Source organism: Gallinula chloropus (genome assembly GCF_964237585.1).
Source record: "Gallinula chloropus genome assembly, chromosome: 7".
NCBI classification, from domain to species: Eukaryota; Metazoa; Chordata; class Aves; order Gruiformes; family Rallidae; genus Gallinula; species Gallinula chloropus.
This window is the reverse complement of record NC_140092.1, coordinates 14,292,707-14,315,923: the sequence shown is the minus strand read 5'-3', so window position 1 is coordinate 14,315,923 and position 23,217 is coordinate 14,292,707. Positions and strand designations below refer to the sequence as shown.

Below are 23,217 nucleotides of genomic sequence, written 5' to 3'. Positions count from 1 at the left end.
TTTTTTTTTTAATCTGCCCTCTTAAAACAACAGGAATGCTGCACTGGCCCTGGGCCAGCCAGCCAAGGCTCAGCGAGCAGGGTAAAATTTCAGTTCAGATTTACGGGAAGGTGTTGGGAGTAAAAATCTGGTTTGGTGAGTTTAAGGCAGGGAGTAGTCAAGAGACAACCTTGCTACTGTGAGTGCGAAGGGGAGGAGGGGATGAGTGGGGGGGGAAGGATTAAAAAAAAAAAAACCCGACACCCAGGCTGAGGATGAGAGACCAATTTTTCCCCTGTCCGAGTTTCAGTCGGTGTTCCTGAGCTCCCGCAGCCGTACCGAGTCTGTGGGCAGAGAGTCGGGGCTGGAAGAGCTGCGCGGTGCCGGCGAGGAGCTCAGCGCCCCTGGAATGTGAACGTGCGGCTTAGGGCAGGGGTGAGCAGGGGCTTTAGCTTAGCGGGTACTAATTACAAGTTTTAGTGCGCAAGAACTCTGCTTAAAAGAAAAAAAAAAGGAAAAAAAAAAAAAAGAGCCAAGAGAGGGTGTTAAGGCTGGGAGAGCTGTTGCTCCAAGCACCAGTGTGAGGAGTTGCTCAACTCTCATTTAGCAGGGTAGTAGTGAGGAAAATGCATTAGGTTGCTGCCCTGAAACATCGCTGTTGCTGCGAATGGTGCTGGGTGCTGAGGCAGGCTCCAGGTAGGTACCGTCGCTTTTCGGTTTGCTCTGCTCTTCCTCTGTCCTTACCTGAGGGTTTACTCTTCTGTGATTGGGTCGACAACGTGCGACGACAGAAGTTTGCTTGGAAAATACATTGAAGAGTATTTTTAGGAGGGGGAAGGCAAACGGAGAGGACTGCAGAGATTCTTGGTGAAGTTTTGGTGACTCTTTCCAAGTGACAGATTTCTGGTGATGCTGTGGAAAGATGACAGGCTAAAGCGGGTATTAAATAAGGAGAGAGCGAGAACTGATCTGCAGATTTGTGGTTTACACTTAAAGGTCTCTGTTTCTCCGTGCCAAAGAAAAGCTACATCGTGACGTACCTAGTGTCCTTGGAGGAAATTTTGGAAGGAATGTTTTGTTCGTATGGCTGTTTTCTTCTTTTTCAACATGTAAAAAATACCGTGGTTTGCGCGGGCAGCGGAGCGGTGGCACAAGTGACAGGGAGGTGGCAAGAGGTCTCTGAGATAGGCTGCTGTCTGCCAGCCGGTTACAGACATTAGCATAAGAATGGGATCTTATCTGGGAAAAGTTTCTGATGACTGTCTGAAATACACGTATGGATCAGGAGGTCAGGCATCTCCTGCACTCTGAGCTATGCGTGATTAGATGAGAAATACCAGGGAGTCCTTATTCGTGATAAAAGAAATAGCTGTTTTCTTTTTTGGGTTTTTGTTGTTTTGGGGTTGGGGTTTTTGTTGGGGTTGGTTTATTTTTTTGGGGTTTGGGGGTTTTTTGGTCGGGGATTTTTTTTTTGGGGGGGGGGGTGGGTTTGTTGTTTTTAAGAGGGAAAGCTGCACAGCTCACTACTTCTTAGGAATTTAAAATAGAATTTTGAGCTAAAGCCAAAGTATTATACTAGTTGAAGGTGGGCAGGGACCTAACAGGTTGCAAAATCCCTCCTAAATTGTATCAGCTCGACTGGGCTGACCTGGCAGAGAGGGCAGCAGCGTAAGACCAGGCTGAAATGAACCGCCCGGGGCGAACGCAAATTGAGTATCGGAGCTTCCGTGCGCCTCCGAGACTTCGCGAACGGTAATTTGGGCAAGCCCGCAATTACCCTGCACCCGCCGAGTCGAGTTCACATGATGCGAGCGGGGGAACTCGGGCGTCTTTCGCAAGCGCGGAGGCAGCGAGCGGCCGGGCGCAGGCCGGCTGCCAGCGGGGCTGCCGGCGGGGCTGCCGGCGGGCTGCGCGCCCGGCCCGCCGCGCCGCAGGTGCCAGGCCGCGGCGGTGGGAGCTCGCCCGCCGTGCTAAGCGCAGCCTGGTGTACGGCTGGAAGGCGATGTGCGCTCTGGCAGAGGGAACGCAGATAACGCCGGGAATGCGCCGCTGTTTGGTGTCCGGCAGGCTCGCAACACAGTTGCTAAAGGCTGACAAACTGATGTCTGGGAGATAAAGGCAGAGACAAACAACTTCTGGGCGCTCCCCTTGCCTGTTCCCGTCCCTGCAGAGGTTTCTCTCCTGGCTTTTATATATATATATAGCCGTGCATCCCGCCAGGAGCTGAGGGCAGGTGTTATCCCTGCCCGGGAGACCCTGGTTCCCTCCCCTGCTTTCAGGTCGTCTGATCCGCAGAGTCAGGGCCCTGGGTGTTAGGGAACTGCTTGGGGTTGGCTGTCACGTAAATACAATTGCTGATGGTTTCTGCGTGTCCCTCGGCAGCCCGGGGTGCAAAATCTTGCAAGTTTTAGGAAGTAAAGGAATGTGCTGCCTTCAGCACACCAGATTTAAAATAAAAGGAATAAAAGTATTTAATATAAGTGTGGGAGATGGCAGAGCCTTCAGGGAATGCTGTTTCAATGGCTGTGTGGTCTGAAACCTCGACCCTTGGCAGCCCACGCCTGGCTGGCCCAGGAGTCTCCTTTTGGGGCTCCTCTCTGTGAAATGATACACCCTCTTGTGCAGAAGCTGTGTGAGCATCTGTCAGAAGGCAGAGGGGTTTGCTTTTGCTTGTTGGGATTTTTTTTTTTCCACTGTCAGCTGTTTCTTCCTGTGAAAATGAAGACCACGTGGGTAAAAAACTGGAAATGATGATTTTTTTTGGGAAGCTGGTTAAAAATACTTAATCCCAGCAGCATGGATGGTGATTCATATTTTTACCACCATAGATTTATCTCTGGCTCTGACAACCAGTGCGATTTATGGCTTTAGCTGTATACTGAAGTCCAGATCATTGGGTTGCCAATGACATATTCAAAATTTACTAAATATCCTATTTTTTTTTTTACAAAAGCAGCTTGAGAGGTAGATCTGGGGTCTCCTCTGGAGCAGGCATACAAGCACCTGCTGGTTTACCTTAGGAGACCAGAGCACTGTTAGTGACAAACTCTGTCAGATGTTACACACACTGATAGGTGAAGCAGTAACATAATCTTGATTTATTTTATTCAAACCGCTGGCCCTGATCATCTGCACATGGTTTTCCAAATCAACATTGCTCTGATCTATTGAGAAACTTGGTAGGGGAAAATACGTGTTCTTTGTGAGGAAATGCTGCCAGATCCTGTTCCTGTTGAAAATAAGAAATCGGTGGCTTAGAGGAACATACTGATCAGGTTTGCTTTGTAGCAAGGAAGCAGATTTGCCTGACTAACTGTGAAGGGACTACTGCCATGCCAGAGTATGGGTGTATGTAGTTGCCTCCTTTGTCGGGAACTCAAGATCTCCAAATTACTGATGTCCCAAACTCACAAATCCTTCCTTATATTGCGGTTGAGTCATTTTGAAATTCGATTCACGTGGGGATTTTGAGGTGCAGTTTTGAAGGTTGTAAAATGGCTTCAGTGAACAGGATATTTGTGCATGCTGCTTTAGCAGAAGGAAGGGCTCTGACTGTTAACCTTTCCAGTAAGAGGCCTAAAATAATATTCCTTTCTGTTGTTATAATTTTTTCTTTCAATAAAATGCTTCTGGGTACACCTAGCTCTTGCCAAGATCAGGAACATCTCAGTAGCCTTGCTGAGACAATGCAGGTTTTGTATAGCTATGGCTGTTAGGTTTTTGGTGACATGGTAAACTCAAGAGAGCAAAGCAACTTCTGAGTAACTGCAAAGCTGGCTACCTGGTATTTGAGGGCATTTTTGTCCCTTCCAGTATTTCATTTGCCATGACCACAAGCAAGCTTTCATTTGAAATGGAGAGTGGCTATCTATTTGGGTTTAAGTGTATGTTTTAAAAAATATATGTAGAGTTGTAGAGTCTGGGTGTTATCTTTTACCTAGCTCAGCCATAAAGCTGAGAGTAAATCAGCACAGATGGGCTTATTTGGCATGAGATGGGAAGAAACAACAAATGCACAGGAACCCTCTACCAAGAATCATGATGCAAAAGTAGCTTTCAGCTGTTTCCAAAGTGGACGTGGCTTAACCAACCAGTGACAACCAAAATCCTCTCTCTCCTATTCGCCGATGCTGGGGCCATTGGGAGATTTACCCTGGAGAAGCACCACCCTGAGTGACGTAGCTCAGGATTTGCATTGCTGCTTTTGCCTTTTGAGTACCCAGTGGATGTCCTTGAGTTCTACCTTTGAAATAAACTGAGATACTGCCCCTGCATTTCTCTCTTTTATCAGTCAAACTTCGTGAGCTCTACCACAAGTCAGGGTGTAGGTTCAGCCCCAGCAAGTTGAGTTCTCAGTAACATTAAAGATGTCAATTATTGCACTGTCATAGACCTGGGATTCCTGACTGGGGTGTTGCTGCTCTGTGTGTACCTGCTCCACAGGTGGAGCGGAAGGACTGTCGCTGCCATGTGGGTTTTACACATTAAATAATTGGTGAGAGGCAAGAGGCAGGTTAGACGTGCGGTGGAGCAGAAGGAAATGGTGAGAGGGGTCAGCTGTTGGACTATTTCAGCAGCACGGGGGAGGGTTTTAGAGGTAATTTAGGAGATAAGAGCGAAGTTTCTCTGCAGTTGTGACCAGGGAGGTACTCACAGGGAGGAATTACAAAGGAAAACAGCAAAGGTACTTGATGAGAAGTATAAATTGGGTTCAAAAGCTGCAAAAGGCACTCATCTGTCACTCAGCTTTGACTGCACAGGTGCTGTATGTAAGGATGTCTTGTATTTTATTTGTTAGGGAATGGAAAGCTGGTCAGGAGAAGCACGAAACTGAGTGGCACACACAAAGCATCAGGCTATGAAAATGACCCTTGTATTTGCATCTGGAAGATGAAGCAGCAGATCAAGAATGTGTCTATGAAAGCAGAGAAAAGGATGTTGCCGTGATGGGGATAATGGAAGGGGGGGGCCCTGGAGAAGTGTTTTAGCTATGAGAGCAGATAGAATAGGCAGCGTCTTGGACATGTAAGTGGAAAGCATCAACAGATTGTAGCTGTACCTTGAAAGCAAGGCTGCCCAAATAAAACTGTGCCCTGCCTGCAGTCAGAGCAGTAATTGTTACTGAGGAAAGCAGAGAAAAGAGATTATGGGTATCCCTTGAGAGTGGGGGTATTAGGGACTCTGCTTTATCCACATTGAGCTGGAAGCTATGGCTAGGCTTTCAGCAGACAGTTTTTCAGAAGACACCAGAAAAAGTGGGTGAGGGGTGTCAGCTGGGCTGGATATTGATGGGAAAGCAAAATGAAGGAAATTGAAGTATAGGGAGAAATTGCAATTGAACTTGGTAGAAAGTCAAGGGTTAAAAGCAAAGGAGAAGCCATCAGGGTTGATGGAGTGGAAATCACAGGAAGGCTGAATGGTGGAACATAATGGGGGAGGCTAATGGATGGTGCTAAATGGGACCACTTGAAGGTTAGTGCAGGGGAAAATCATCAGTGGAGAGCTTGGAGTCTGAGCAGCGCATGCCAAATAAGCAGTCTTTTTTATGAGTAAAAGAAAAGGACCAAGGCAGCAGAGGAAAGGAATAGGTGAGATGGACACAGCACGTTAAGGGGATGATATGAGTCATTAGTGTAAATCAGCAACAATGAGAAGAGGAAAATGGAGAATCAAAACCAGAGGAGGAAGGTGGTGGACTTGGGTGAAGGGAAGGTGTCTGCCAGGCAGGGCAGAGTGAATGAGAACTGAGGGATCCTTGTAAAGAGAAGAAGGAAAAGGGGAAAAAATCAACAAGGTTTCAGGACCTGGAGGGAGGGACATGTGAAGACTTTAGCTAACTGAGGTCATTAAAGGTGTAGTGCATGCTGGAGTGGGACTTCGAGTAGGACTGGGCAGGCAGCACACAGGGTGCTACTGCAGCTGCTCTCAGGGGCTGAGGAGGGAGGAACAGCCAGTGCTGGGAAAAAAGGCACCAAAGGCAAGGAGGGAAGATAGAGTCAAACACAAATGTGCACGCAGAGACATGTTTTTACAGCAAAAGAGCATGTTCAGCTCACCTTCATAAAATACTCACGTTATTAACATGACTTTAGGCCATGTCCACGTCATGTGCATGCTTTTGGCAGTAAAATTTCTGTTGGCTGTAGATGCTGCAATTTCACCAGAGTTCATACACTGGCACCCACATCCTAATGTGAGGGCTATTCCTCACCAAGAACATTTCACTGCCATTAGTATTCCCATTAAAGAGTACTAATAGGGTGCCTGAGGCTCACAGGAGCATAGTTGCAGGGAAAACGGCAAGCAGGGATAGATTTCATGGGTGGATGCATTCAAACTTTTGGGATTGCAGTACTGCCTGTGACTCTTGAAGTTTGACTCAGTCCTTGGCTTCTTGGCCTCATGAAATGGGTAGGAAAAGATCCACCTTATCTGACTTGCTTAACGCTCACATTCAATGGATAGGAAGCTGGAGGCACTTCAGATTGGATCAAGTTGATCTGAAAGTGCCTATTGTTGCTGGCATGTGTGGTATCTTACTGGGTGTTTATGAAGTAAACAGGGTGGAGTTGATGATGCTGACAAGGTTGTCTGCTAACCCTGAGCACCAGGGCCAGGATGGCTGCAGGGGTACCCGGCTGTACTGCACAACCCCAGGGCCCAGGAGCAAGCTTCAGCCTGGGCACAGTCCAAACAGGACTGCAAGGAAAGGGTAAAAAAACCACCCCAAACAATGAAGTGATTTTCATGGAAGTTAATTGTACTGTTTTAATGAACAAAAAAAGACTTCTACGTGCTTCATCTGCATACTGAAGTCCAAAGTCTTGTCTTACCTGTGTGAGTCACAGGTCAGGCTATACCTGTGCAGAATAAATCCTCCCAAGCAGGGAGGGGTGACGAGGGGTGTCTGGTATGCTAGGAGGGTGCTCTGCCTCCTGTGGTGTGTGATCAGTGGGAGTGAGCACAAACTGAGATGGGCAGCAGCTCCTGAACACATCTGGGGCTGCTCTGCTCCTCACTGCCTTGTAATGTGCCAGCCCACAGCAAGACAGGCTGGCAAACAGTTTTCCTTTCTACTGCCCATTGGCCTTATGACTCAAAGTAAGAAAATTCCTGTTGACATTCCCATGCAAATTCCTGGCTGTTCCCCTGGCCACCTGCCTCAGGAAAGTTTATCAGCTCACTATCTGGTTGATATATAGGGCTGTATAAACCCCCCAAGTCTGAGGGATGTGGAATGAGCTGCTGGAAGTGCAGTTAAGTATTGGTGAACTGGAGGCACTGGTGGCCTTGGCTCTTGGCCTTCTCACCAGAAGGAGAAAAGCCCCATGCAAATGGCTGTTTTGCTCACAGGGCACTTTCAGAGCTTTTCTTCCCCTCTAGCTACACAGCATTACCTGATTTTTTGATTCCTGTCATCTCCCAAAGATGAGTATGTGGTGCTATGCTAGTGGGAAGAGAGGCAGCATTAAAACACAGCAGGGATTTGAGAGGTGTGTTACCTGCGATCTTGTTAGCCCCTGGGCTGTGGGGGGGTCAGTGTGAGCAGGCTGTTGGCACAGTTGTGGTGTCCATTCTCCCAAAACAGTGGAGGGCTGAGCCTGTTCCACCAGCCACAGCTTGTGGTTTTACAGAAGAGGCTGAAACCTGAGCCGGATCCTGGCATTTCCAGCTGTAGATCACCAAGCTTTAAACTTAAAAGAAAAAAGAGAAATAAAGGAAAAGTGTGTTACTTATATTTGTATATTTATAAAAATATATGTTTATGGTTTTTATTTTATATATTTATACGTTATTTCACTCCTTAGCCTTTCTTCTACGTTGGTATGAGTGATCACTGAGTTCAGCGAAGTCAGTTTACAGCTCTGTACCTCTTTAAGTGCTGAGAACAAGGCTTTGGTAAGCTTAACTTTGCAGCTGTTTGGAGAATACCTTGCTGCTTCTAAACAGATGTAGGCCTCTCTGTATATGCACAGCAGGTATCAACACAAATCAGTGTCAGTGGTGGATTTTTAATTCCCAGAGCACTGTCAGTCAGCTGTCAGGTTTAGTTACACCATCTTTGTCTCTGGTTTAGGGGGATGATCTTGATGGGATCGTTTCCCTTCACTGTGCTGTAGCTTCCCCATCATCAGATAGGAAATACATGGCTTTTTCCTCTCCTCTTCTGAAACACAAGAAATGCACTCTCAAGGAGTGCCACGGGAGATGGGCTGTTAAAGAGCATTCTAGCAGGAAGCATCTCTCACTTTTATATTTTCCAGTAGACACAACATTTTTTCTTTCTAAATAAACAAGTTTTGTAAAGAATACAGGATTTCCAAAGAAAACTAAAGCAAAATAGCTGACAGGGGAATCTACTTACCTATGGGGAGTATAATAAACTTAGGTTTATGAAAAATGCCATGTATCCATAAGCCTAGAAGGTTAGATTTGCAATACAGCTTCATACTGGTAATAGTGAAACTACTTAAAGGCCATGGCTCTCCACGAATGTTGCAGGTATCCAAGGCACAGTCTGCCCAGGGGAGCTGTATGTAGGAGTGTACAGTATCTTTGGACACACCTTTGTGTTTTTACCACACAGGCAACTTTCTTTTCTTTTCTTGTATTCCAAAGTAATCAGGAAGGATCCTGCTGCAGCTTGGGAGCTGTAATCATGCTACCACAGGGCAGATAGGAGGCTATCTGTCCCCATGCGTACAGTTGTGCCCTGGGAATACCCACAAACGGATTGAACAAACCCTTTCCTGAGCTAAGGCCGGTGCAGGGAGGATTAGATAAGCTTGCTAGTCATTGTTGTGCAAGTTTCTTTCTGAGTTCGGGGTTCAAAGCAAAACTTGGCCAAAACCACAGGGTTGTAACTCCTCAGTGGCCGTACTCCAACCATAGGGTGCACTATGGCAGTCAGCATGCACTGCCTACTGCTGACTCACTGCTTCCCCATCCTGCGATGTCTGCCTTTGCCTTCTAGCACGGGTGCCAGTTTCTGGGGCCCCCACGGTCCCTGCTTGCTCTGCCTGTGTTTGGGTCTGTGGCCAGGGATCCTGGAGCAGGATGCACGTTTGCAAGGGGTCTGTGGAGCACCAGGGCATTTACAAGCCTGTTCAGAGCACTACATATCTGGGTGCAGAGGTGCTGATACCATGGAAAAGCGAAAGGGATGAATGCCCTCCCTGACAATGTCAGGAGCTCTGAATGACATACGATATGAAAGAATCAAGCTTTCATTTTAATTTCTTTTCTTCGCTGTTCAAATCTGGGTTCCAGTCATGATGGCACAGTGCAGGAAGGGCTTGGCTTCTGCCTCGCCTCTGACCATGGGTGCACTGGCTCAGAGTCTCCTAAAACAAGCGCTGTAAACATGAACAATGTGAGACACGTTATTGCTCCTGCTATAGATCCAAACCATTTCTATTGCATTTCCTCTTAGTCTAATCTTATCTCTTCTGTGTTGCAATCCTTGCTGTGCTTCCCTATTTCCAAATCAAAGCGCAATCTTGCTGCAAAAAAATCTGAGAGCTGCCTCCATTTTGAAATGCAGCCTGTTTAAAACAAGGAACATCAGCTGGTCGTTAACTCATCGCTTTGTTAATCCTTACCTGGAAAGTAACCCATGCCAAAATCACTGCATTCTTAAAGCTCTTCCAAATGTCAGTCACTATTAAATAAAGGTTTCTTCTGAGTTCACACATACTATTGTATGTCTATGTGCAATAGGGTGCAGAACAAGCCAGGCAAGAAGCAAAAAGTATACGAATGACAGGTTTTGCAGGAAAGGTACTGGTGCAAAGCTTAGGAAATCTGGGTTCATGTCCCTGCCTTGCCACAGAAAATGGCACGGATGAGTTCACGACAATGCGGTCAAGTAGGTTGTTTCTGGTTGCTGTAGGTATCTGTTTTGTGGTTACTGGTCTCTGACGGTGTAGCTGAACATCCCATGGGGTTGTGAGGTCTTGCAGCAGGATCTGCTGTGGCCTGTCTTTGGGGAGTTATGACAAATCTCAGGGGTTTCCCTGTGTCTTTGGCTTACAACTCGATTTTGATAGGGTTGGCAGCTGTGCAGTGAGAGCCTTGGGGAGGGAGCAGGGAAAATGCCCATCAGCTGGACACCTAACCCAGACCTTTGGTAGTCCCTGGGGACCCTGCCTCAGGTCCCCTTCCTAGACTGTCCTGAGCAGCCCTGGTACGTGCTGCTGGTACTTCATCAGTCTTTGTAATCACCAATGGCACAAGCTGTCCAGGGAGGCTGGGGAACTGCCCAACCGGTTGTGTTTCATGCTCCAGTTGTGCCCTTGTGAGGTGAGAACCAATTCAGCTGCCAGAGTAGGTGAATGGCGCTTGCTGTGAAACCCCAGGGATGGGGGACATCCAGATATGAGGGAATAACTCAAATGGAAGGGACTGAGAACCGATGGCTGGGCAGGGAGACAGCATTGTTGGGAGCAGGATCTGACATGGGGGGCTGCAGATGGAGCCAGCCAGGTAGGGGAACTCTGGATGAGAGGTAACGACCAGAGGGAGGTAATGGTGTGAGCCCAGGGCACCCATAACCAGCAAGGGCAAGGGAGGGCAATGAAGCAGGTCATCCAAGGAGCCTGGACAGAGCCCAAGCTGGAGTGCTTGGGGATATAAATCCAGAATCGGCAGCTTTTTCCAGCACTACCTTTCCCTTTGAAAGCTGGAAGGAGCACCCTGCTCCTGCCTGTTCCCTCTTTCGTTGCTGCTGCCAGCAAATGTCAGGCTGGGCTGCTGCCTCACCTCTGTGATTTACTCAGTGACTTCATGGAGCAGAACTCCATGTGGTAAATCTCATGTGCTACCCCTCCGGGTGACACAGGCATCAGTAGGATGCCACATGATGGAATTTGGGGTTGGGTTTCAGTTTATATCCAAGAAAAACCCATACAAGCTTAGGAAACAGTGCACAGATATATCCTGCTCAGAAAAAATGCAAAGTGTGTAATTCAGATAGTGCCAAATTTACAGCCTGCACAATCCTATATATATATAGTATGATCCCATTTTTTGACACATTCAGTACTGTTGAGCTTTTTGTAGGATTATTGCCATATAACATGTATGAAAAGGAGAGTAGTCAGTAAGCAATTTACTTTAAATATTTATATTTCTTTTTCTTTTCTTCTGCTGTTCATGAAGTAAATGGTTCGTGCTCTTGCATTGCTTAGTAGTTCTGCAAAGAGATTTATTACTCTTTGGCTTTTTAATGGCAATCATCTCTACAGCATTTAAATACTTACAAACAGTAATGAGATAGCCTGCACAACAACCTTTTGATATTTATTTTCTGAAAATATAGGGATACAGAATATAAATTCAGAAGTTTGCCATAGTTTTGACTGTACAGTTTAGGATGCCAGGGCCAGGCATAGATGAACATTTTTAGTTAAAGGTCAGCTTCATTGTATGCTTTAGGAGTAACAAACTCTAGCTATAGATTTATATCAAGCTGAGAGGCTATTTTGGGTGATCAGAAATAAACATATGTAAATACATTGAAGTCTTATTATTTTTGAAATAATGCAACCAAGTTTTGGCTTTCAAATAACATTTCATTTCAGTGAGCAAATTTAACAACAATAAAAATAGGGTAGAGAATTCAGAAATGAAATGTTTTCTCCTTGGGGCAAAATAAATTAATAAATTGCCTCTTTTTCCCCCCCTTCAGTTCAGCTAGCAGTATGAGTCAGTCATACTGCTTGCCTTATGACTCTGTTTTCCAGAAAATGTAGTTTTGCTCAAGATCCACATTTTCAAAGTGCATTTCCCAGTGAACTCACTTGCAGCTTTAAGTGCTCTTTGCTTCTGCAAGCAAATTGCAGACTAGAAAATGTTCCCACCCCAAAATAAGGAACATGCAGTCTGTGACCATCTGTACAAATCTTGGTTCAAATGACTCGGCCAGTGATACATGGGATCCATGTGCAGACTGAGGACAGAAAGCAGTAATCAAGAAACTATTTATCTGCCCTAGCTACAAGTTCCCTTTTCTCACAGTGCATCAGGCACCATGTTCCCTCTGACATCTCTGGCATAGTGGTGGGGACAACAGCCACCGTCAGTGCCCAAACCCAGCTCCTCTGCTAGACCAGGGCCAACCTCTGCACCACACAATGAATGAAGGAGAACACTGTCTCCTGTGAGGGTCTGGGACGGCATGAGATCTGCTCTGCAGCACCCAGCTTCCAAATATTGGGTGCTCCAGGAGACCTCTAACCCTTCTCAGGGAGAGCAGCACATTACAGCAGTTGCTCCCCCATGCACAAGTATGCAGCATCCTTCCAGACCCAGGCTGGCACCTTCACCTAGTGAAATACAGGGTTGGGGGCAGTGGTACTGCTTGTCAGGATGGAGGGTACCCAGGCAAAGCAACCCAGGGAAAGCACCACAATGTTTCCATCCCTTCTGTACCGGCAAGGCTATGTCAGGGTGTATGCCCAGGGGCAGGGAGCTGGGGTGGGATGGCATTAGCCCTATGCCACTGCAGGGGCCTGCAGGACAAACCACAGGAAGAGACATCCTCACCACCAACAATTGGTTTTGGGCTGGGAAGGGGGAATCCTGGGATGTCATGTCTGTGCCATGGCCCGTTTCTGTGTTTTATCTGTTGGGTAAAATAAAAGAGGTAGGAGCAAACATCAGCCTCTCATGGGCAGGAGTCACCCAAGCTCTGAGTTGTGCTGGATTAGGGGCCATTTTCAGGGAGGTTCTGGACACAGTGGTCCCACACAAAGCCCACATGGCAGGCTGGAGAGCTGATGAGCCCATCTTAGCAGGGACAATGACCAGTATCTTGCAGGGGTAGTCTCACTGACACTGTTACAGCTGGAAAAACAGCCTGTGGGAAAGATAAATGAAGCTGGTGTCCTTAGCATGATGAGAAAATACAGGAGGATAAAGAAGGAAGAGATAACAGAAAATGAATAGTGAGGAGAGTGCTGAGGGCTGGGATTTCGCCCTTGTTAGGTCTCCTAGTGTTAGACATTTCCTTGCTTAGGGAATATGTCCAAGCACAGCTCTGACCACCATGTTACACCCCTTCTGGAGACCTATTTTAACCAAAGTGGTTTGTAAAAGCAGGAGTAAAATGTAGCGATCCACACTGTGCTGCTAGGGTGTTTGGCTCTGCTTCTCCTGGTGGATAATAACTGCAAATGATAATTACCAGAAACTGAGCTGTTTTCAGGTGAGGAATGGGATGTCAGTAGGAGCCTGAGATGAGGGGACTGTGGGCTCAGAGGAGCCCACTGCCTTTTGCCATCTCTCTGCTTGGCACTTTGCTTTCAGACAGACTAGTGCTGCAGCACAGCCTTGCAAGGGGGCTCCTTCCCCTCCACCAGAGGCATCCCCAAAGCCCCAGTGACTTGAAAGGTGCAAGGACTGGAGCTTGCATGGGTTCCATGTCCCAGGCAGAGTGAACTGGCCAAGATTCAGGTCTTTTAATGAATTGTTCTGAAGCAGAAGTAGGTGAATGAAAGATGCCCGTTGCACCGCAGACCGTGGAGAGAAAGGCAGCCCCTGGTCAGACAGCTTGAAATCCAGAGTAACAAACACAGCACACAGAGTAACCTCCCTCACAAGTAGAAAATTATTGAAGATAGATTTGGGTTAGATAGTAGGAAAAAAGTCCTCACTGTGAGGGTGGTGAGTCCCTGGCACAGGGTGCCCAGTGAAGCTGTGGCTGCCCCACCCTGGCAGTGTTCAAGGCCAGGTTGGATGGGGCTTTGGGCAACCTGGATTAGAGTGAAGGGTGTCCCTGCCCATAGCAGGGGGGTTGGAACTAGATGATCTTTGAGGTCCCTTCCAACCCAAACCAGTCTGGGTTTCTGTGAAACCTGCTGCCTCAAGTGGGCTGAAACACAGCAGATCATGCTTCAGCCTTCATTGAGCAAGCCTGAGTTGTGAACATGCTTATGAAAACTAGTGGGTGGATGATTCACAGAGAAAAGGACAAAAAAAAAAAAAAAAGCAGCAGCAGCAGAAAAGTTTGTACCTCTCTAATAGGGGACACGGTGTTTAAACTCTCCTCCTAACCCAGTGTGGTAGTATGTTCCCTTTCATGCACCTGCACCCATGCTCATCAGCTCTTCCTCTGTTCTTCTGCAAGGTCACCAGCTTTGAGGATGACCTGCAGTGCATGACAGCAGCTTTATAACACGATAGCAATTTTATAGAATGCAGGACTGTTGTTATCATATCACATCTGTCCATTCTTCTGCTCATTTACCGGGATGTTCATACAGAATGCAAGCCACCTTCTTTTCATCTTCAAAGCTTTGGCCAGATCTATAGTGCAAATGTTGGCTGGCCCAGCTGTTTTGGCCAGATGATATTTAATTCCTTCTCCCCCCTGCATCCCCCCACTAACAAAACTAGGGGTCATACCCAACAACCCTACCAGGAGAAGGCCCACATCTGCTGGCCAGATTTTTCCCATATGGGCTGTATGTACAGCGTCCTGGTACAACATACAGGGGAGACAGACTGAATTTTGTGTGAGCCACTGCAGCCCGTGCTAGTGACCACCCATCAGCAGCTCACAGCTGCCTCAGCTGTCTAAGGCAGACACAGGCTCTCCTTGCCACCATAATTTATTGAAACTGGTGAAGATTGGCACGCAGTTTTCTGGCTTTCTAAGCTGGATTGATGTCAACCCCTTTGGAAATAACATGCATTATCCTTGCTGTACTTGAGCAGGTCTTCTTCCTTTCTATTTTCCCTCCCTGTTCGGACTTTGATTTAGTTTTCCCTTCTCTCCCTCTGTTTTAGTTACTCCGTGTCTTAGTGCTTAGAGATTTTCTGCCTGTATATTGAAAGATTTTAATGAAGAATTTCAGCAACATTCCAAGTTACCAGTAAAAGCCCTCTGCAGATTTTGACAGAAGGAGTTATATGAAATTACTTCTAATCTCTTTATCCTTGTCACACCACTCTGCTATGCAGTAATACACTAAAGAATTTCCAGAAAGCAAAGGTTGGCGACTTACAATCCCTACCGACATGGCTGCAAAAATAAATAATAAAGGACTTGGGAGGTGAATGCAACCTGCTGCTGTGTTAGCTGGGGGACAAAAGAGGAGAAAAGTGGAGAGAGAAGGCTGGCAAAAGTAAAAGCTTTCTCAGGTAATTTAAAAAAAAGAAAAGCCAAAAACTTAAGGCCAAGCAAGCCACTTCCATCAGAAGTTTAGATCATGTTCTGAAAGTTAAAAAATGAGACATTTTGGTTGACTTTATCACGGGAGCAATCAATGGCACATTGTTAATCCCTGTTAGAGTGGCAAAGCTGCAAAACAAATAACAGTATGTCCTTGGGTGCACTGGTTCTGTGCCTGACAGGTTTTCATTTTTCACCCCATTGCATAATGCTGGCACGCACACGCGACACGTAGCGTACGAAACTTTCTGGGTAGGGCTTGATCCTGCCTCCATTCAAGTCAAGGGCGATACTCTTCCAGCTCTCAAAAGAGGCAAGGTCATGGTGTACACTGGAGCCAACTGCAGCCCAATTGGGAAGCCGGGCAGTGGGATTTTAGAGAAGGTCAGCTGTCTCCCACTCCAGTCCAATCCCACGTGTGCTTGTGCAAGGACTTACCTTTTGAAATCCCGTGGCAACTAATGGCTTTCACCACTTGTCTGCTGTTTTATCAGGTTTATTTCCTTAAAAGAAGAAAAAAAAAAAAAGGGAAAAAAGCTAAAAAAAAACCCCCAGCTATTATTTCTGAGATATACAAACACAGAAAACAATATATTGATTTTCTTGTACTCTGTGTTTGCCAGTCGTAGCCGAGCATAGTGTGTAGGCGTTACAAGATTTAAAAAAAATAAGATGAAATGTGGGTGGGACTGCAAATGCAGTTGCTATTATTCATCTATTTATGCCATCACACACGTGTGATCAGGCACTGATCTGGTGCAGAAGCTTAGGAGCCTACGGATTGCTTGAATCATCCTCCTGTAAAAGGGCTAGGAGATGTGTTATTTAATCCTGCTACAGACCAGCAAGATCTATATATACTAAATTTGTATTTTGTACCTAGAGCTAGTATCAGCCCACACACGTGATGAAACATAGAAATCCATACCTGTGCAATCATCAGGAGTCTAGCTAGGGAAAACAGTCATGCAAAATGCACAGTTACCGAAGTGTGAAGATTTTGTAAAAGTAAAATTACACCTGAGTTTGGGTAAAGTTTGTAAAATGATCTGTTATGCATAAAAATAAAAATTCCAAGGAAAATATTCCTGCTCTTCAATTTGGAGCAACTTATGTGGAAATTGTAGGAAATTTTAAAGCAACACCACAGGGAAAAAAAATTTTAAAAATTTTTTTTTCAAGAAAGGCAAGAGAAAAGAATCTTTGTTCTTATAGTTTCCAGGGTCAGTTTGAGATAGAAAGAAAAAAGTTTGTTTATGCACTTCTACTTTTGATACTTTCACCTTTCCAGAATGAATGAAGATGTGGCACTGGCACTTGATGGCCAAGCCATCCTCAGCTGGTTTGAGTAGGAAGGCTCTACATGGGTGTTTAATCCTGAGCACTCTTTCAGCTCTGTGGAGACATACCTTTGACATACGCAGACCATCCAAAAATATTAGGTATAGATCCCTTATCGTGTTTTTGCAGGTTCAACCACATTCCTGCTTCCACAAAGAGCAGTTCTTCTAGCTGCAGGCAGTACAAACTTGTTGCAGTACTAATTATTTGATCATCTTCCCCAATATTTCTAGATGCAAAAGATTTCTTTATTTTGCTTGTTAAGGAAGGAGGTTGGTTTTCTATCTCTGTTCCCCATTAGCTACATCTCTGCTAGTAAATTGAACGTGTCCAGAATTGCTCCCTGGCACAGAGGCTGATTGCCTCCAGAGAAGGATGCTGTCTCACCCACCAAAACCAAATGGCTGCACCCAAACCATGTGTTAGGAAGGATCCAGAGAGCACCCTGACCTCTGGCCTGCTCCTGGCAGGGCAGCATTTGCCCTCTGTTTGGGGTGACTGCTGTTTAAATGATGTGGGCCCAAAGAGTGTCAGGGGCTGTCCTGGTCCTTAAAGGGTGCAATCAGTTTTCACCACCTAGGAATGCTGGCTGACATGATTTAACTTCATTTACTTCTGTAGAGGTAGTTCTCACATCTCTCCCTTCCTTATTGGCACTGATCAGCACAACAGCCTTCTTTCAGAGGCTCCAGAAGCAGGTGTATACTTATTATGTCCCCAAGCAAAGTATTTACCTTCAAATAAAAGTATAATTAGTGCTACCAGCATTAGCAAGTGTTCTAGCATGAGGCTGGGTAGGGGAGGATGGAGCCATCAAGATAAAAGCCTACATTCTGTGGGATGTCTGCCCGGGAAAACACAGTGGAACAAGGCAAAACGACAGGGAGCAGCAAATGCTGATGGCGAGGGCTGCTGGCTGCTGCCAAACCGAACAGGCTCGCTGGGAATAAAGTCAAGAATTTCTGAGCAGGCATCTAAATTCCATTTTCCCTAATCTGTCCTTACTGGGGATGCTGTGGGGTTCCGTATTGGGGCAAGAAAACAGTTGACTTCTGATTCCCATGGATATGCAAAGGAAGACAATTCTTTGGGAGCCCAGTGGAAGGACAGGGTGCAAAGTCATTGAGAGCCACTGACTTCCTGGCTGGTCAGTACAACAGGAATGAGACACATCTTTTTCAGTTTAGAAGCAGGCAATCCTTCTGATAAAGGTTTGGAGTGAGGTTGTCCTTAGCCAGCTTTTGGTGCTATTTGTATGTACCTGTATAGCCACTGGGCTAGGGTGCAAACCTGCAGAATAACAGCAAATCCCTACATTTCCTTCACAGGAATAATTCTGGAGATCAAACAATTTTAATTAAAGCTGGTTTTGCCTTCTGTGTGTAGAGTAAAGTCTTCCCCTGTTACATGGTAATATTGAATTCGAGAGAGATGCTTTTTTTTCCTATGGAATCTACCTGATTTGACTGTCATCTGAGACTCTTGTTTCACAGATTAGTTTTGTTATCCACCCCTTTCACCCGCACGGACTAGGGCAGCATTTTTAAGAATTAACAGCAACAACTTTGTTTCTCAGTTATGTCTACTTTAACTAACGTCTAATCCTCTTAGCTTTTATACCTTCACAAACAGGGATTTGTTTGGCTAAAAACTTTTAATTAGCCCAATCACATGGAGCAGGTATTTAACAACCCCAAGGCAAACCCACTTCAGACATCAGAAGTGTCTCATCATCAGATTGGGAGAGCTAATTCTAGGAGCCCTTTGCTGTAGGCTGCAGAACTTGAATAACAGGGTCGGCGAGCGGTTGGCACCCAGTTTTTCCATGTAAGTGGGCAGCATTCTTTAGTGGTAACTTGCTGGAGTGTTTTGCTAGCCCCCCCTATCACTGCTCTTCTTCCAAAGCAGCCCCTCAGTTTGCACTTGCCCAAGTCAAGCCAGCTCTGGAGGAAGCCAAGGATCTTCTCACGGGTTTGATAGGACTGCTGAAAACCTGGCAGGTTACAGGAGGGAATAAATACGTTAGCAGTCTGAGCAAGAATTGAACCTGCTGAACTTTTGATCTTAGTAATTTGAATCCAGAAGAAAGGCTGCTGGAGCAGCATACGGGGCCTAACCCAGGAAGCGCAGGGTCACTGCTGCGGGGCAGGCAGGCTGGGGAGGGAGTGCTGATGCTCATGGGACCCGTGCTCCTGCCGTGCATGAAATCAAACGAGAAAAGGAGTGGCTATCACGAAACGGAAGAATGGATGCTGGCAAAAAAGCAGGAGTGAACGCTTGCATAATATGCTAAACATGTAATTATTAACTTGAGACTACCTCTGCAGAACCAGGGCCGTGGCCATGGAGGGGTCGAGACTGTTTCTCGGGCAGCCTCTGTCAGCAGTGATCCTGTGGGGCTGTGTGGAGCATTTAGCACTGCCCCTTAGGCAGGTCTGAGGGAAACAAGGGCAATTTTGTGATTGGAGGGAAAGACAAAATGAGTGGTGGCTAACAGACGTGTCGCTTCGATGCACTTTTCCAGCAGTAATCTCTTCTGCTTTGTCTGCTGCTGCGGAGTTTCCAAAACACCTTTGCCAGTAGGAGTGATGCTGATGGAGTCACTGAGGGTGCTGCATGGAGTTATTTTTTGCCTATGTGCTCATCTTAAACTTGATTTGGAATTTCTCAAAACATAGCAGAAATAAATAAGTAAATAATCGAGAAATCTTCTCTTGAGCATCTTCTCTTTAAAGTTGCAGAGAGGTGAACCTTCAGCATCTACCGATCTCAGTCCTGACTTTGCAGCATACTCAGAGCTTGTCTAGACATCAGCTTTAGCTGATTACAATTAACTTAAGGTATTTCATACATTTGTCCTTACATTCTCACCTATTCATTCCTGTCTCTAGCTGTTCCTCTTTAGGATGGCAGTGCTAACTCTCAGAGCAGGGTGGCCCTGCCTCTGCAGGGGTAGCCTGGAAGGTCTACCTAGTTAGCAGGGTGTGATGTGCCCTTGGAACGTGCTCTTTGCCTTAGCACACACACACAAACCTGTGAGGAAATTGACTGTCCAAGCTGGGTTTTATGGATGTGGTTATGATGAGCTGTCCTTGCTGTAAACAATTAAAAATGCCCTCCCATCCCGGTACGGGAGGAAAGCCAGGTAGCCATATGGTTCACTTGCTAGGTGCAGGGCACTTGGTTTAAGTCATATTCGATCACATTCTAGCTTTAAAGCAAATCATTCTTATGAATGGATGTAAAATCAGTTGAAAGTATGTTGCCTGGCAAGAGCTGCATGATCGGGCAGAATTTCCACTACAGACTACTTACTGAGAGAAGTTAAAATAGCAAAAACATGAAGTATTAGAAGTTGTTCCTTAGGAAGACAGCTTTCAAATAAATTTGCTGAGCTCACCCTGAATTTTTTGCCTTCAGAGGGCAACTGCAAAACTCACAGAGTCCAGCCAGTTGGGTTATTTAGCTCAGTAGCATCACGTGGAGATGTTTGCAGGCAACAGTATGAGTGCTCACAGTGCTGGCAACGTTCATACCATTACAAAGTCCACTTTCTGGCAGATTCTTACTGCTAACTGAAATGAAAACATAAGCCAAATGAAAATCTGGCAGAACGTTGTGATGGAAGGGAAACATGATGTTGGGCAGTATAGCTAAAAGCTAGCAAGTGTATCTAAATGATGCTCATCTAGTGAGGGGACCTTAGCTTTAGTAGGAACATATATGCTTTATTTTAGCAATCTGAGTTTCCTTAATGAACATTCCTGCAGGACAGGTCTTCCTGTGGATGTGTCCATGGACGTCAGGGGTTGGACTTCATGGTCTGGCAACTATGTTGGACATGCTGGCCAGGACACCGATTACCAAAGAGCAGGTTGGATTTCTACATGTCTTTCCAAAACATGGACACACTGGCAATTAAATGTTTGGGATTATTGGTCCACACCAAGCTTTGCGTGAATATTACGTTCAGCATGTTCAATGTCCAACCAGTGAGTGTGGAATGAAGTTTTGCAGATGTGCAGGGAGCCTGGGCAACAAGAAACAGATGTGTGCTACTTAGCTTCTGGTAGAGTAGTCTCAGGCTCTGGCAAAGAGACCACTTGGAAGAGAGATCCACCACTGGGCAAACTACATCTGGCTCGAGGAGTGTCCTGAGCTGAAAGTGGTTGGAGTCTGGAAAAGAACTTGCAGGAATGACCACACAGAATCATGGAATGCTTAAGGTTGCAAGGGACCTCAAAGATCATCTAGTTCCAAACCCCTGCCATGTCCTGCAGGGACACCCTCACTAGACCAGGTTGCCCAGAGCCCCATCTAACCTGGCCTTGAACACTGCCAGGGATGGGGCTTCCACAACCTCTCTGGGCACCCTGTGCCAGTGCCTCACCACCCTCATAGCAAAGAATTTCTTCCTAATGTCTAGTCTAAACCTACTCTCTTTCAGCTTGAAGCTATTACCTCGTCCTATCACTATACTCCCTGGTGAACAGTCCCTCTCCCACTTTCCTGTAGGACCCCTTTAAGTATTGATAGGCCATAATGAGGTCACCCTGGAGCCTTCTCCAGGTTGAACAAGTCTATCTCTCACAGCCTGTCTTCATAAGAGAGGCTCTCCAACCCCCTGATCACCTTTGTAGCCCTTCTCTGGACTCACTCCAACAGCTCTACATCTTTCTTGACCCTAGAGCTGGACACAGCACTCCAGGTGGGGTCTCACCAGAGTAGAGTAGAGGGCAGAATCCCCTCCCTTGACCTGCTGGCCACACTGTTCCTGATGCAGCCCAGGACGCGTTGGCCTTCTGAGCGGGTAGTGCACACGGCCGGCTCGTGTTGAGCTTGTCATCCATCAGCTCCCCCAAGTCCTCCTTACTTGTCCTGCTCTTCCTCTGCTGTGTGGATCAGTTTGTGGTGCTACGTAGGCCCCAGAAACCGGAAATAGTAACACTGTCCTTAGTGTTTTTATTTGGATAATGAAGAAATTTAGTGCAGGCTTTCTGATGTGTTGGTGAGCTCGGGGTGCTCAGCCTTCCCGCCTGTGCCTGAGCTGGAGCAGAGAGCACTGCAGGACCTGTGGGAAGCGGGTGGCTCTCTTGGCTGTACCATGTCTGTAGGTGCCAGGTGCAGAGGAGGACAGCAGAGCTTGGTGGCAGGAGCATTGCATGACGCTGTGTGTTAGTTGGGGGTCCAGTAAGATGCAGGCTGAGCTCTTTGAAGGCATGCTACCCACATGTGCTGTAGTGCTCTGAGTTATTTACACTGGGAAGGTCTTTTAACCCTGTTAAACTAGCTTGACAAGATTGACTTAGCCAAGAGCACCTTCTTCTCTGTGTCCCCTACCCCCTTTTGTCCCTCTTTCCGTGCTTTGGAGGACTTAGATTTGAGCTCTCTGTGTTTTCTTATGTGAAACTAAAATAATCTTTGCAAAGTTTCTGGATTAACAAATGACCCCGAGTTCTTCCATTATCCTCTAAAAAAGGTAGAACACCCTTTGCAGCTATGCAGTGAAATTGTATTGCCCTTGCACTTGAGGACATTATGCTCAGTGCTTAAATTAACTTGCTTATCTTCAGACCACCGGGAAAAAAAAAAAGCAAGCATTATTTATCCCCCTCTTTTATAGTGCAGCAAGCACAAGTGCTTTGTTAAAGCATATTAGAGCAATGCAGTGCCATTGCCTGGAAGTCTGGAGCTGTCAGGAGGGGAGACTGACCAGCTGGTTCTGGCCCACTGTGCTTCTGGGTTTATAATCCCAGTGCCAACATGGCACAGCACAAGCAACATCAGTTAAGAAATCAGAAGAAAAAATCACTCTGGTGTTACTATTGCTCAAGAATTTAAAAGAAAAAAAATCAAATAAGTGATTATTTAATTTTAAAATAGTTAAATATTATTTTAAAGACTTTAAAAATTATTTTAATATCATTTTAAAAGGTGATACCGCAGGATTGGTGCACAGATACATGCACAAAAGCGTGCAAATTTGGTCAAACGTGTGTGCAACTCTTCTGTAACAAGTTTTATAAACGGTATTGGCTTTTTTTTGAGTTGCCTTAACTGCTACAGCACTTTGTGTTTTGTCTCAGAAGGGATAAAGTGACTTACTCCTGATATTAGTCACATGGTTTAAAGGTCTGCTGCAAAGCCCTCACGTGATAAGAATGTATCTGAAATAGTGCAGCTACCTTGACTGTAGTGGAATTAGGGTAATTTGCTTTAATGAAGAATGCAGGCTCGTTAGGTTAAAAGAAGTTGACTCAAATCATAATCTGATATGCCAGACAACTCAGTGGATTCTGACTGATACATTAATTTGCATGGCTGAGCACTGCACTGTTTTCCTTTAGGTTAGAAATGCGGCCATTTAGCTTAGATATTGCTTCTGCATCTTAGTCACAAGGCAAAAAAGACCTTGGGGACACAGGCTTCTGCAAGAGTGTCACCAGTAATACGAAAAGAGTGAAAACTGCTGCAGTCCCACCATTACCACCTTCTTCACTCAACTGGTATAAAATCAGTAGAAAATTTAATTTCTAGAAATCCATTTCCCAGGGATACATATTTATAATGAGGCCATGCAGAATTCCCTTTATCTTCTCTGGAACATATTTTATTTTCTTTTCTTCCTTCATAGTACTTCGCGTGGGCCTACACATGGAAAGGGAGCAGAATCAAGGACATGCAACAGCCCTGCCTCCATTTCTGTTCCCTTCCACATTGGA

General features: G+C 45.9%; 1 protein-coding gene across 1 annotated transcript in view; it reads left to right on the top strand.

Moving 5' to 3' along the window:
- Positions 1-262: 262 nt before the first annotated feature.
- RBM47 (RNA binding motif protein 47) overlaps positions 263-23,217 on the top strand; it is a gene marked incomplete at its 3' end in the record, with an annotated part of 76,057 nt that continues 53,102 nt past the window's right edge. The window contains exon 1 of the mRNA XM_084266971.1: positions 263-675. Within this exon, the coding sequence (XP_084123097.1) occupies positions 647-675 (29 nt within the window). The 5' untranslated portion in view covers positions 263-646. The remainder of the gene's footprint in view (positions 676-23,217) is intronic.